Raw genomic sequence first — 14553 nt, 5'->3', positions numbered from 1 at the left:
ATGCACATATGCACGCACACGCACACACAACATAGGTATTGATGTTTGGGAAATCTTACAGAAAGTGACTGTGACTGTTGTTCCACCAACATTTGATTAGCATTTAATGCATCCCACACCTACCTCAGCATTGGCAGTATATCCAAAACTGGAAAATACATAATTAAGATGAATCCCAGTACTTTCGATATCTCAATATCTCTATATTATCTCAATGGCCAATGCACACAGTGTTTTTGTAGCACTGTCAAATGTTGCAAATGTTGTAATAGTTTCTTATTGCATCACAATGGGACAATTGGAAAAACTTCAACATTCTAAATTGCCTGACACAGAAGAGCTTGCCTTGAAAACGCCTTGTCTAATGGTTTCTATTTTATTTTTTAAAATAATTTTTTTACTTTCTTTTTATTGAGATGTTACAGATATACAAAAATAATACTTTTCAGTTTTGGTTTGTTTTTACACAAAACACAAACATGTCCCAACCCCCCCCCCCCCCCCCCCCCCCACAAAATCCCAAGTGGTGCATCCCAGGACGAAGGATATAAATAAACAACAATAAATAATAATAATAATAATAACAGTGGTGATAGGTAATGAAGACAGTACAGGTAAGTAATCAAAGAGATAAAGAGAAATAAAGTGCAATTCATTTGTAAGTGAGGATAGATGAGATGGTCGTGTTGGTCTGTGATACCATGTCTGTTATGATTGTAATATGTCCCTCTCTAGAACGAGATGATGTATCTCTAGGGGTTTATCCTGATAAATAGATTCACAACATATGTCATCACTCAGCATCCAGCGCACTTGCATTGTCAGGGAGGGTTTTTAGTTTGTTGAAATAGGATATTATTGGGTTCCAGGTGAAATAAAAGCGGTCTTTGGACCCCCTAAGTGTATATTTAATCTTTTCAAGTTTCAAGTGAAGCATAAGGTCAGTCAACCATAAGGAGGAATTCGGTGGTTTGGGGGATGTCCAACAAAGCAAAATCCTCCGTCGAGCAAGTAGAGTGGCAAATGCCACAATGTCTTTATGCTTGTTAATAATCTGTTGGTCAGTTGGCGCTATGCCAAAGATAGCTGAGTAGGCGTTAGGTTGCAGGTTCAGATCTAGTGCCTGTGAGAGGGTCCTGAAAACTGCTGACCACTAATCAAATAATAAGGGACATGACCAAAACATGTGTGTTAGCGTTGCCGGAGCGTTATGACATCTGCTACAATTCTCATCCACGTCAGGATAGATTCTGGCTAGCCTAGATTTGGAAAGGTGAATTCGGTGCAAGACCTTAAATTGGATTACGCCTAGTCTAGCACATGATGTGCTCCCGTTAACTCTCGTCAGAGCCTCAGTCCAGGAGTCATCGGGTATTACGTCCCCGAGCTCCTCCTGCCATTTCTCTTTAATTTTGTGGAGGGAAGTGTCTCCGAGGGATGATATGCTAGAGTAAATACTTGATATTAGGCCTTTTAGATTGGGAGGAATTTGGAGGATATCATCTATAGCAGAAGGTTGTGGTGCATTTGGGAAGTTTGGATCCAAACTTTTAATGAAATGTCGGACCTGGAGGTATCGAAAATAACTTGAGCGGGGAAGGTTGAATTTTTGAGAGAGGTGATTAAAGGTCGAGAAGACGCCCTCAGTATAGAGATCTTTAAATTTGGAGAGACCGAGTCTTTTCCATAAGGCGAAAGCATTGTCTATTCTGGCGGGGACAAAAAGGTGGTTATTGCAGATAGGGGCTAGGTTGGAGAAATCTTTTAAACCAAAGTGGCGTCGAAATTGTGACCATATTCGTAATGTATTAACAACAACAGGGTTAGAGGTGTAGTGTGGGGGCAGATAGAGGGAGTTTGGAGGTAATCAAGGCGGAGAGGGATGTTGAAAGACATGACTCATTTTCTATTTCGCACCAAGACGGCTGTGGTGAATGGACCCAGTATATGATTTTCTGAATATTGGCAGCCCAGTGATAATAAAGCAAATTTGGTAGGCCCAGTCCGCCCTGGGACCGATGTCGCTGTAGAAGTCTTTTCTGTATTCTAGGGACTTTACCCCCCCCAAATGAAAGATGATATGGACTTATCTATGGACGAGAAGAAGGACTTTGGGAGGAATATAGGGAGACATTGGAAAAGGTAGAGGAATCGGGGTAGAACGTTCATCTTAATGCTTAATACAGTTGATCTTCCCTGCCAGTGATAAATTAATGGACCTCCATTTCTGTAAATCATCTTTTAATTTATTAACAAGGGGCGTGAAGTTTTTTTCATGTAGTTTAGAGAAGGACCGTGTAATATTAATTCCCAAATATTTGAAGCCAGATTTAGACAAATGGAAGGGCAAGTCACATTGTGGGATTGCGAGATCTAGGTTGTTCACTGGAAAACATTCGCTCTTAGTGAGGTTGATCTTGTATCCCGAAAAGCTACCAAATCTATGCAGCATCTGAACTATATGGGAAATGCATTGCACCGGTTCAGATACATACAACAGTAAGTCGTCGGCATATAGCGCCACCTTGTGTTCCTTCCCCCATCTAGAAATTCCATTTATTATTGGAGAAGATTTTAACATGATAGACAGAGGTTCGATGGCGAATGAGAATAGGAGTGGGCTCAGCGGGCACCCCTGGCGTGTCCCTCTCGACAATGAGAAAAATGTGGAGCGTTTCCCGTTCGTAACTACCGATGCCTTAGGACAGGGGTCGGCAATAGGCGGCCCGTGGGCCATTGCTGGCCCGTCACCAATAATATTTGGCCCAGCAGATTATTTTGAGAATCCACTTTTTATTTTTTATTTTTTTTATTTTTTTATAATAATATCGGACCGACAGTCCCACATATAGCGCCTATAATGTCCGAATAGAGAATCGAACTCCACCTGAATAATGCTTATTGTACTTTTATCCATGTTGAGAGTGAATGACACAGGGACAGACAATCAGGCAGCAAGGTGCACCGAAGCGCACTGACGCTGAACCCCTCAGAGTGAATCATAAGCAGGTGGACAACGCGTCACGGTGCTGAAATAGCCGACATACCGTGTGTGGTTTGAACAAAATAACACGAGCTCAGTAAGCCATTCAAACGTAATGTTTACGTATATGTGACTGCAACACACATATGAACAGTAACAACGCAAATTCTGTTTAATTTTCTGAAAAACATTGAAAACAAAATCGGCGCAAACAAAAAGCATCTCCCATCGGTCAGTATTTGCTTGATATCTGGTGATATTGACGTCACTTTAATCCACAGGCAGTTCTCAAGGTTTTTATGCATCCATCGATTCCTCTCGTGCGTCTTTATCGCATTCATTGACGAAAAGGACGACTCGCGTATAGAAAGGGAACATTGTGAGCACGGAAAATGTCTCTCACAACGGCTTTGCATTGATGAAACCAGGTAGGATGAACGTATAGTTCGCTGTCCATTCCTCTTTAAATGCCCTGTTTCCACCGTCAACTTTCCTCTTTAGACCTTTGGAGAGTGACATTATGTTTCTCTTGCTAGCAGGTTAAATGTTTGGCTAACTTCACCCGGCACGCAAACAACCAATCCAATAATAATAATGTGACCTTGTCTGGGAGGAGGGGGGAATAATTATCAGAATGAAACTGTTACATAATTATTAGAATAAGTTAGGCTACGCTACATCGTCAGTCCACACATTTATTATTCAAAAATATGGAAAAGTGTGAAACTACGTTTCAACGTTGTTGAGAATCACAACACAAACTCGCTAATCAAGCCAAAATACTGCAACATAATGGATTGGACAGCTACCTAGTTAACTAGAACACTACTTTACATTGTTAGCAGGTTCACAAAACAAGCTGTGTTAGTTGACTAGCGATGTGTACAGTCGAAAGAAAAGTCAAAGCATTAGAACGTGTCACATTTTAAAACAATCAATTACTTAAATTAGCCTTTGATTATGTTCGGGCCCGCCATCTAGTGGCTCAAAAAAAAATTGGCCCGAGGCCAAACCTAATTGCCGACCCCTGCCTTAGGAGATGAGTATAGTAGTCTGATCCATGCAATAAAAGTGGGTCCAAAGCCAAAAGCTTTCAGACATTCAAATAAGTACGCCCACTCCACTCTGTCAAAAGCCTTCTCCGCATCCAGGGAGAGAACCACCTCAGGTACCTCCTCGGACGTAGGAGAATGTACGACATTTAGAAGGTTTCGGATGTTAGAGAATGAGTGGCGGCCCAGCATGAAGCCAGTTTGATCAGGGGAGATCACCTCGTCTGTGACGGACTCTAGACGCCGGGCGAGTGCTTTAGCTAATATCTTGACATCGCTGTTGAGCAGCGAGATGGGGCGATGTGAACCACACTCCGTTCTGTCTTTCCCTGGTTTCGGTAAAAGGGTTATGAATGCCTCTGTTAGCGTCTGTGGCAGGGCCTCATTATCCATTGAGTCATTGAACATTTCTAAGATGAGCGGAGTTAATTTGGTTGAGAATTTTTTGTAGAATTCGATGGGGTATCCATCAGGGCCCGGGGCCTTACTACTTTGCATAGCTGTGATTGCATTATAAATGTCGGTGTCTTGGAAGGGTAGTTCAAGTTCTGCTTTATGAACAGGGTTGATAACAGGGGCATTTAAATTTGTGAAGAAATGTTGCATATTGGTATCATCATTGGGTGCCTCAGAAGTGTACAATTTGGAATAAAATGCCCTAAAAGTCTCATTGATTTCGAGGGGGTCAGTTGTAAGCTCCCCATTTTCTCTTTTAATTTGTGGAATCTGTTGGTCAGAGGATTTACATTTTAATTGATGCGCTAACATTCTACCAGCCTTTTCCCCATGCTCATAAACAAAGCCTCGTGATTTCAGCAGCATACGTTCTGTCTTATCGGATGTTAATAACTCGTATTTGGCTTTGAGATTCAGCTTATTTTTGTAAAGCTCCGGGGTGGGAGAGTCAGAGTATTGATGATCTATGTCAATCATTGAGTTGAGAAGTTGCTCCTGTTCTTGCCTCCTAGCTTTGTTCAGCCTAGATGTGTATGCAATAATGTCCCCCCTTATTACTACTTTAAGGGTCTGCCAGAGCAGGGAGGGAGAAACAGTGTCGTCCCTATTGGTTTCCAAGAAATTGTCTATGGCAGTTGAAATCATTTGGCAGAATTCTTTATCTGTTAGTAGTGTGGTATCAAGTCTCCATGGAGCGCGGTCAGAGTAGTTAAGTGGGAAGGACAGATCCAATAGTACTGGGGCATGGTCAGATTCAATTATGGTTGAATATTCTACGTTTTTGACAAAGGGAAGTAGTGTTCTGTCTATAAAGAAGTAATCAATTCTGCTATACGAATGGTGGACGTGTGAAAAAAACGAGAATTTTTTATCGTGAGGAAATTGGAAGCGCCATGGATCGACACATCCAATTTGGTCCATGAACGCTGACAACATTTTAGCTAGGGATGTCCCGATCCCACTTTTTCACTACCGATACCGATACCTGGGCTTCGGGTATCGGCGATACCGATACCGATCCGATATTTGTATACATTTTTTGACCCCTGAATATTATATATATATTTTTTTTTTTTTTCCTAACACCAGGGGAGCCACCCCTCCTAAATTTCGTTGTTTGGTACCTGTACTGTAGCAATGACAATAAAGACCATTCATTCATTCATTCATTCAAATACCTCCCCAGTATATAGTCCACACCAACAACAGTTAAATTAAAGACTGCCAGCCTTTATTAAAGCAACAAAAATAGTACTCTGCAGTACTCAGTGACCGTATGTCAATATTTTTTTTAAAATAATGTTACTTTTCATTTGCACCTGATGCTGGCCCATTAGGGGTAACTTATAACTAATGCCCTCGATATTTTGATGTTTTACTTTCAGACGAGCCTTGTCTGTGCCATCTTAAAGCCACTATTCTCTGTTCAACGATAGTAACCCCCTTGACGCTTGATCTGCACCTGATGCTGGCCCTAGAGGGCAGATTATGACGTCAGTTTTATTTTTTAACACTTTCTGTGTAACAAGCATACATTTCTCTACTCTTTCTCTTTTCTTGAACTGAATTGGTGCTTTGTGCTTCAGGTCCTGTGGAGACAACTTTCCCTGGTCATGCTTGCTGTGTCCCTAGGCACATCCATGACCATGTAGTGTCTAGTCTCGTGGTTCCAACCATGGAGGTAGAAAATCGGTGGACAGGCTTATTGTAATGCATGGAATCGAATGAGGAATATAAAAACACACGACGTCCTTCGATTTCTGCCTCAACCAGCCTCGGTGTGAACCCGTGCCAACCCCCTGCACGCTGGTCTCAACAAGTCTCTGTTGGCAGGAACTGGCAGGGGAGCTTTTTTGGCGCTTGTCAGTTTCACGTTTTAGTGTATCCTCAATTTAAGCCCAATCCTTTCCACAGCCACAGGCTGCTCTCTCTACTTAACTCCTCAGAGAAGCTAAATCCTGCTCCACCACATTTACCAGTTGTCAAGGACATCGGCTACTTGAATCGTACATTAAATCTTTTGATCTGTGTTTTATTTCGGTAACTACAGTGGGGAGAACAAGTATTTGATACACTGCTGATTTTGCAGGTTTTCCCACTTAGAAAGAATGTAGAGGTCTGTAATTTTTATCATAGGTACACTTCAACTGTGAGAGACGGAATCTAAAACAAAAATCCAGAAAATCACATTGTATGACTTTTAAATAATTAATTTGCATTTTATTGTATGAAATAAGTATTTGATCACCTACCAACCAGTAATAATTCCAGCTCTCACAGACCTGTTAGTTTTTCTTTAAGAAGCCCTCCTATTCTCCACTCATTACCTGTATTAACTGCACCAGTTTGAACTCGTTACCTTTATAAAAGACACACTCCACACACTCAATCAATCAGACCCCAACCTCTCCACAATGGGCAAGACCAAAGAGCTTTTTTTTATTTTTATTATTTATTTTTTGGCTGTGAGAGTCAATTTATTTAAGCCCGCTGATTTAGGTGAATTTACCCTTGAACGTGTCACCTTAACCATCAACGCAACAATTGCCCCCCCTGAGAGATTTGGCAGGAGCCGCCACTGATGCCCTCATCTCTCTCTGAAGATCCCTCCTTGAGCAGGGGATCCAATCCAGGATTGAGGGGGGCGATGGTCTCTGATTAATCCAGTTTGAGTCCTGTTGGAAGGCCTGATGTGGACTCCCCTGTGTGTGGCAGTCTGTCCTGCGATCCTTGCTGAATGGTTGATGCCACCTTGTCCACTTCTATGCCATATTGGGTATCTACGGCTGATGATCGCTCAAGCTTGGCATGTTCAGGCTGGGTGCTATCCCTTTTCTTGTCATTAGAGGGCAGGCTGCCCCTGTCTGCCTGGGCCCTGGTGGTCTTCCTTAGTGCATTGCCCTTCATCATAGCCAACAGGTGGTCCAACATGATGCAGCCCTCCTCCTGGACTGGGGGGGCTTTACGAATTATTTTTCCGTTCTCCCCCCTCGGTCTCTTGGCGTCATCCTCCTCTTGCTGTTTCTTCCTCTTCTCTGCCTTGATGGCCTGCTCTCTCCAGGTCTGGTTTTCCTTGATTGCTTTAAGGAAGAGTCCTCTGAAGGTCTTGATGGTGTTGAACAGCTCCTCTAGTGAGAGGCGGGACGTGTCCTCACACAGATACTCTGCTAGCTCTTCCTTCTTCTTTTTGATGGAGGCAAAGAGCTCCTGCAGCTTCTCACAGGCCTCCAGGTTCCCCTTCATAGCAGTGAGATACTGCTGCTTGATATCCTCCTGAGAAGAAGAGGACACTTTTTTCTCAGAACCCTTCAACCGTTTGACCAGTGAGCTCGACTCTGCCTGAATAGAATCCACATTTATTCTAGCAGCCTTTTCACAGATCTCTAGATCATCCGGAAGGTTCAGCAAGTCAGCATGGGTTTTCTCCGCCTCCTCCAGGATGTGATGGAGCAATGTGATACGGGACTTGTTGGCTTTGGTATCTGTGAGCTTCAGCAAGGTGCTGATCTTGAAGCCATCTGCATTGCCTATGTGACTCCCATAGTTGAGGAAGTTTCCAATGTCAAGTATGAGCTTGCAGAAACTTGGAAGGCGGGTGCTCTCCTTCAAACTCTCACAGGCTGCGTCCAGCAGCTCAGCTTTGGGTTGCAGCATCTTTAACACAGAAGGGGTCTCCTCACAGAGAAGCATGCACTCGATCCTCATGGTGTAGCATGAAACTGATAGGAGCTCGAGGTAGAACCGATCCACACCGGCCAGCTTCTCTATCTCCCCTTGGTATGACTTGAGGTTCTCAATCTCATGTTTCTCCGGCAGTAACGTCTGCATCTGTTTCAGCACCTCGACGTCAAACTTGGAACGGTCCCCATTTTGGATCATAGCTACAAAGTCTTTATGTGAGCATCTGAACTGCTTCAAGAATATGTTCAAATCTAGATTTTTCTTGGCATCAATGAAGGATATCTCTTTGGGCTCTCGTTTGACCGTAGTGTTGGTACTTTTGGCCTTTGAGTCAGTCACTGGCAGACAGAAGAGCTCCTCAATGCTGGAGTAGTCAGGTTCCAGGGAATCAGACTGCACTGACGACCACATGGATTGGCTTTCAGACACCACTCTGGAGGGCAGCTTCTGCCAGTTGAGCTTCTTCATGCGCAGTGTGGGACAGCGGCTGGCCTTGGGGAGAGGAGCGTTCTGGGGCACAATAATACCTCCTCCAATACCTGGGGGAGGGGGTGGTGGGGGAGGGGGGCCCATACCAGGCAGGGGAGGGGGAGGTGGGGGGCCCATACCAGGCAGGGGAGGGGGAGGTGGGGGGCCCATACCAGGCAGGGGAGGGGGAGGAGGTGGACCTCCCTGCCCCATCCCTGGTAGAGGTGGTGGAGGAGGAGGTGGCATCCCAGGTAAAGGAGGAGGTGGTGGGGGTGCACCATAAGTGGTGCCTGGCAGGGGTGGGGGTGGGGGAGGAGGAGGGTTTGGGGTAGCAGCAGGAAGTGGAGGGGGAGGAGGGGGAGGAGGGGGAGTTACGGAAGCCATGTCTGATTGGTTGGTTGTGCTGCCGAGCAAGTCTGTCTGGATTGCCCTGTTGGTGGTCTTGGTCTTGGGACTGGCTGAGATCTGTTGTCTCTTGGAAGAGAGCAGGCGCTCCATCAAACGTTCAGCGGAGTCCATTTGTGAGTCGTGGGCCAGCAGAGTGGCACGGACAGCCAGGGCCTCCAGGGTCAGCCACACGTCTCCCCGTCCTGGAGCCACCAGCAGCAGAGCCTGCAGGATGGACAGCAGCTGGACAGAGGCTGGGGAGCTGCTCACTTTGGTGAGGAGGGAGGTGAAGACCTCCTGGTGACTGCTCATGTCGATGCCTCCGTACACCCTCTCCATCTCCTCCGCATCCTCGGCCATGGAATCCTCAAAGGCCTCACACTGGATGTTCAGGTCCAGGTCCTCAGTCTCCCTGTTACATAAACACACATGCACATATGCACGCACACGCACACACAACATAGGTATTGATGTTTGGGAAATCTTACAGAAAGTGACTGTGACTGTTGTTCCACCAACATTTGATTAGCATTTAATGCATCCCACACCTACCTCAGCATTGGCAGTATATCCAAAACTGGAAAATACATAATTAAGATGAATCCCAGTACTTTCAATATCTCAATATCTCTATATTATCTCAATGGCCAATGCACACAGTGTTTTTGTAGCACTGTCAAATGTTGCAAATGTTGTAATAGTTTCTTATTGCATCACAATGGGACAATTGGAAAAACTTCAACATTCTAAATTGCCTGACACAGAAGAGCTTGCCTTGAAAACGCCTTGTCTAATGGTTTCTATTTTATTTTTTTAAATAATTTTTTTACTTTCTTTTTATTGAGATGTTACAGATATACAAAAATAATACTTTTCAGTTTTGGTTTGTTTTTACACAAAACACAAACATGTCCCAACCCCCCCCCCCCCCCCCCCCCCACAAAATCCCAAGTGGTGCATCCCAGGACGAAGGATATAAATAAACAACAATAAATAATAATAATAATAATAATAATAACAGTGGTGATAGGTAATGAAGACAGTACAGGTAAGTAATCAAAGAGATAAAGAGAAATAAAGTGCAATTCATTTGTAAGTGAGGATAGATGAGATGGTCGTGTTGGTCTGTGATACCATGTCTGTTATGATTGTAATATGTCCCTCTCTAGAACGAGATGATGTATCTCTAGGGGTTTATCCTGATAAATAGATTCACAACATATGTCATCACTCAGCATCCAGCGCACTTGCATTGTCAGGGAGGGTTTTTAGTTTGTTGAAATAGGATATTATTGGGTTCCAGGTGAAATAAAAGCGGTCTTTGGACCCCCTAAGTGTATATTTAATCTTTTCAAGTTTCAAGTGAAGCATAAGGTCAGTCAACCATAAGGAGGAATTCGGTGGTTTGGGGGATGTCCAACAAAGCAAAATCCTCCGTCGAGCAAGTAGAGTGGCAAATGCCACAATGTCTTTATGCTTGTTAATAATCTGTTGGTCAGTTGGCGCTATGCCAAAGATAGCTGAGTAGGCGTTAGGTTGCAGGTTCAGATCTAGTGCCTGTGAGAGGGTCCTGAAAACTGCTGACCAATAATCAAATAATAAGGGACATGACCAAAACATGTGTGTTAGCGTTGCCGGAGCGTTATGACATCTGCTACAATTCTCATCCACGTCAGGATAGATTCTGGCTAGCCTAGATTTGGAAAGGTGAATTCGGTGCAAGACCTTAAATTGGATTACGCCTAGTCTAGCACATGATGTGCTCCCGTTAACTCTCGTCAGAGCCTCAGTCCAGGAGTCATCGGGTATTACGTCCCCTAGCTCCTCCTGCCATTTCTCTTTAATTTTGTGGAGGGAAGTGTCTCCGAGGGATGATATGCTAGAGTAAATACTTGATATTAGGCCTTTTAGATTGGGAGGAATTTGGAGGATATCATCTATAGCAGAAGGTTGTGGTGCATTTGGGAAGTTTGGATCCAAACTTTTAATGAAATGTCGGACCTGGAGGTATCGAAAATAACTTGAGCGGGGAAGGTTGAATTTTTGAGAGAGGTGATTAAAGGTCGAGAAGACGCCCTCAGTATAGAGATCTTTAAATTTGGAGAGACCGAGTCTTTTCCATAAGGCGAAAGCATTGTCTATTCTGGCGGGGACAAAAAGGTGGTTATTGCAGATAGGGGCTAGGTTGGAGAAATCTTTTAAACCAAAGTGGCGTCGAAATTGTGACCATATTCGTAATGTATTAACAACAACAGGGTTAGAGGTGTAGTGTGGGGCAGATAGAGGGAGTTTGGAGGTAATCAAGGCGGAGAGGGATGTTGAAAGACATGACTCATTTTCTATTTCGCACCAAGACGGCTGTGGTGAATGGACCCAGTATATGATTTTCTGAATATTGGCAGCCCAGTGATAATAAAGCAAATTTGGTAGGCCCAGTCCGCCCTGGGACCGATGTCGCTGTAGAAGTCTTTTCTGTATTCTAGGGACTTTACCCCCCCCAAATGAAAGATGATATGGACTTATCTATGGACGAGAAGAAGGACTTTGGGAGGAATATAGGGAGACATTGGAAAAGGTAGAGGAATCGGGGTAGAACGTTCATCTTAATGCTTAATACAGTTGATCTTCCCTGCCAGTGATAAATTAATGGACCTCCATTTCTGTAAATCATCTTTTAATTTATTAACAAGGGGCGTGAAGTTTTTTTCATGTAGTTTAGAGAAGGACCGTGTAATATTAATTCCCAAATATTTGAAGCCAGATTTAGACAAATGGAAGGGCAAGTCACATTGTGGGATTGCGAGATCTAGGTTGTTCACTGGAAAACATTCGCTCTTAGTGAGGTTGATCTTGTATCCCGAAAAGCTACCAAATCTATGCAGCATCTGAACTATATGGGAAATGCATTGCACCGGTTCAGATACATACAACAGTAAGTCGTCGGCATATAGCGCCACCTTGTGTTCCTTCCCCCATCTAGAAATTCCATTTATTATTGGAGAAGATTTTAACATGATAGACAGAGGTTCGATGGCGAATGAGAATAGGAGTGGGCTCAGCGGGCACCCCTGGCGTGTCCCTCTCGACAATGAGAAAAATGTGGAGCGTTTCCCGTTCGTAACTACCGATGCCTTAGGACAGGGGTCGGCAATAGGCGGCCCGTGGGCCATTGCTGGCCCGTCACCAATAATATTTGGCCCAGCAGATTATTTTGAGAATCCACTTTTTATTTTTTATTTTTTTTATTTTTTTATAATAATATCGGACCGACAGTCCCACATATAGCGCCTATAATGTCCGAATAGAGAATCGAACTCCACCTGAATAATGCTTATTGTACTTTTATCCATGTTGAGAGTGAATGACACAGGGACAGACAATCAGGCAGCAAGGTGCACCGAAGCGCACTGACGCTGAACCCCTCAGAGTGAATCATAAGCAGGTGGACAACGCGTCACGGTGCTGAAATAGCCGACATACCGTGTGTGGTTTGAACAAAATAACACGAGCTCAGTAAGCCATTCAAACGTAATGTTTACGTATATGTGACTGCAACACACATATGAACAGTAACAACGCAAATTCTGTTTAATTTTCTGAAAAACATTGAAAACAAAATCGGCGCAAACAAAAAGCATCTCCCATCGGTCAGTATTTGCTTGATATCTGGTGATATTGACGTCACTTTAATCCACAGGCAGTTCTCAAGGTTTTTATGCATCCATCGATTCCTCTCGTGCGTCTTTATCGCATTCATTGACGAAAAGGACGACTCGCGTATAGAAAGGGAACATTGTGAGCACGGAAAATGTCTCTCACAACGGCTTTGCATTGATGAAACCAGGTAGGATGAACGTATAGTTCGCTGTCCATTCCTCTTTAAATGCCCTGTTTCCACCGTCAACTTTCCTCTTTAGACCTTTGGAGAGTGACATTATGTTTCTCGTGCTAGCAGGTTAAATGTTTGGCTAACTTCACCCGGCACGCAAACAACCAATCCAATAATAATAATGTGACCTTGTCTGGGAGGAGGGGGGAATAATTATCAGAATGAAACTGTTACATAATTATTAGAATAAGTTAGGCTACGCTACATCGTCAGTCCACACATTTATTATTCAAAAATATGGAAAAGTGTGAAACTACGTTTCAACGTTGTTGAGAATCACAACACAAACTCGCTAATCAAGCCAAAATACTGCAACATAATGGATTGGACAGCTACCTAGTTAACTAGAACACTACTTTACATTGTTAGCAGGTTCACAAAACAAGCTGTGTTAGTTGACTAGCGATGTGTACAGTCGAAAGAAAAGTCAAAGCATTAGAACGTGTCACATTTTAAAACAATCAATTACTTAAATTAGCCTTTGATTATGTTCGGGCCCGCCATCTAGTGGCTCAAAAAAAAATTGGCCCGAGGCCAAACCTAATTGCCGACCCCTGCCTTAGGAGATGAGTATAGTAGTCTGATCCATGCAATAAAAGTGGGTCCAAAGCCAAAAGCTTTCAGACATTCAAATAAGTACGCCCACTCCACTCTGTCAAAAGCCTTCTCCGCATCCAGGGAGAGAACCACCTCAGGTACCTCCTCGGACGTAGGAGAATGTACGACATTTAGAAGGTTTCGGATGTTAGAGAATGAGTGGCGGCCCAGCATGAAGCCAGTTTGATCAGGGGAGATCACCTCGTCTGTGACGGACTCTAGACGCCGGGCGAGTGCTTTAGCTAATATCTTGACATCGCTGTTGAGCAGCGAGATGGGGCGATGTGAACCACACTCCGTTCTGTCTTTCCCTGGTTTCGGTAAAAGGGTTATGAATGCCTCTGTTAGCGTCTGTGGCAGGGCCTCATTATCCATTGAGTCATTGAACATTTCTAAGATGAGCGGAGTTAATTTGGTTGAGAATTTTTTGTAGAATTCGATGGGGTATCCATCAGGGCCCGGGGCCTTACTACTTTGCATAGCTGTGATTGCATTATAAATGTCGGTGTCTTGGAAGGGTAGTTCAAGTTCTGCTTTATGAACAGGGTTGATAACAGGGGCATTTAAATTTGTGAAGAAATGTTGCATATTGGTATCATCATTGGGTGCCTCAGAAGTGTACAATTTGGAATAAAATGCCCTAAAAGTCTCATTGATTTCGAGGGGGTCAGTTGTAAGCTCCCCATTTTCTCTTTTAATTTGTGGAATCTGTTGGTCAGAGGATTTACATTTTAATTGATGCGCTAACATTCTACCAGCCTTTTCCCCATGCTCATAAACAAAGCCTCGTGATTTCAGCAGCATACGTTCTGTCTTATCGGATGTTAATAACTCGTATTTGGCTTTGAGATTCAGCTTATTTTTGTAAAGCTCCGGGGTGGGAGAGTCAGAGTATTGATGATCTATGTCAATCATTGAGTTGAGAAGTTGCTCCTGTTCTTGCCTCCTAGCTTTGTTCAGCCTAGATGTGTATGCAATAATGTCCCCCCTTATTACTACTTTAAGGGTCTGCCAGAGCAGGGAGGGAGAAACAGTGTCGT

The 14553-nt window shown here is 43.7% G+C and overlaps 1 protein-coding gene across 1 annotated transcript; it reads right to left on the bottom strand.

Annotated features, from left to right (window-relative positions):
- Positions 1-5917: 5917 nt before the first annotated feature.
- LOC308167919 (inverted formin-2-like) lies at positions 5918-9435 on the bottom strand (the record flags this gene model as incomplete). Its single annotated transcript, XM_080542396.1, has 2 exons — positions 7243-9435; positions 5918-5965 (listed from the first exon to the last, which is right to left on the bottom strand). The coding sequence occupies exons 1-2, from the start codon at positions 9385-9387 to the stop codon at positions 5918-5920; spliced, it is 2193 nt and encodes a 730-aa protein (XP_080398522.1). The 5' UTR covers positions 9388-9435.
- Between the last annotated feature and the right edge of the window lie 5118 nt (positions 9436-14553).

Source organism: Nansenia antarctica (assembly GCF_963989245.1).
Source record: "Nansenia antarctica genome assembly, chromosome: 11".
NCBI lineage: Eukaryota > Metazoa > Chordata > Actinopteri > Argentiniformes > Microstomatidae > Nansenia > Nansenia antarctica.
Note: the sequence above shows the minus strand (reverse complement) of the source record. Positions and strands in the feature narration are given on the sequence as shown.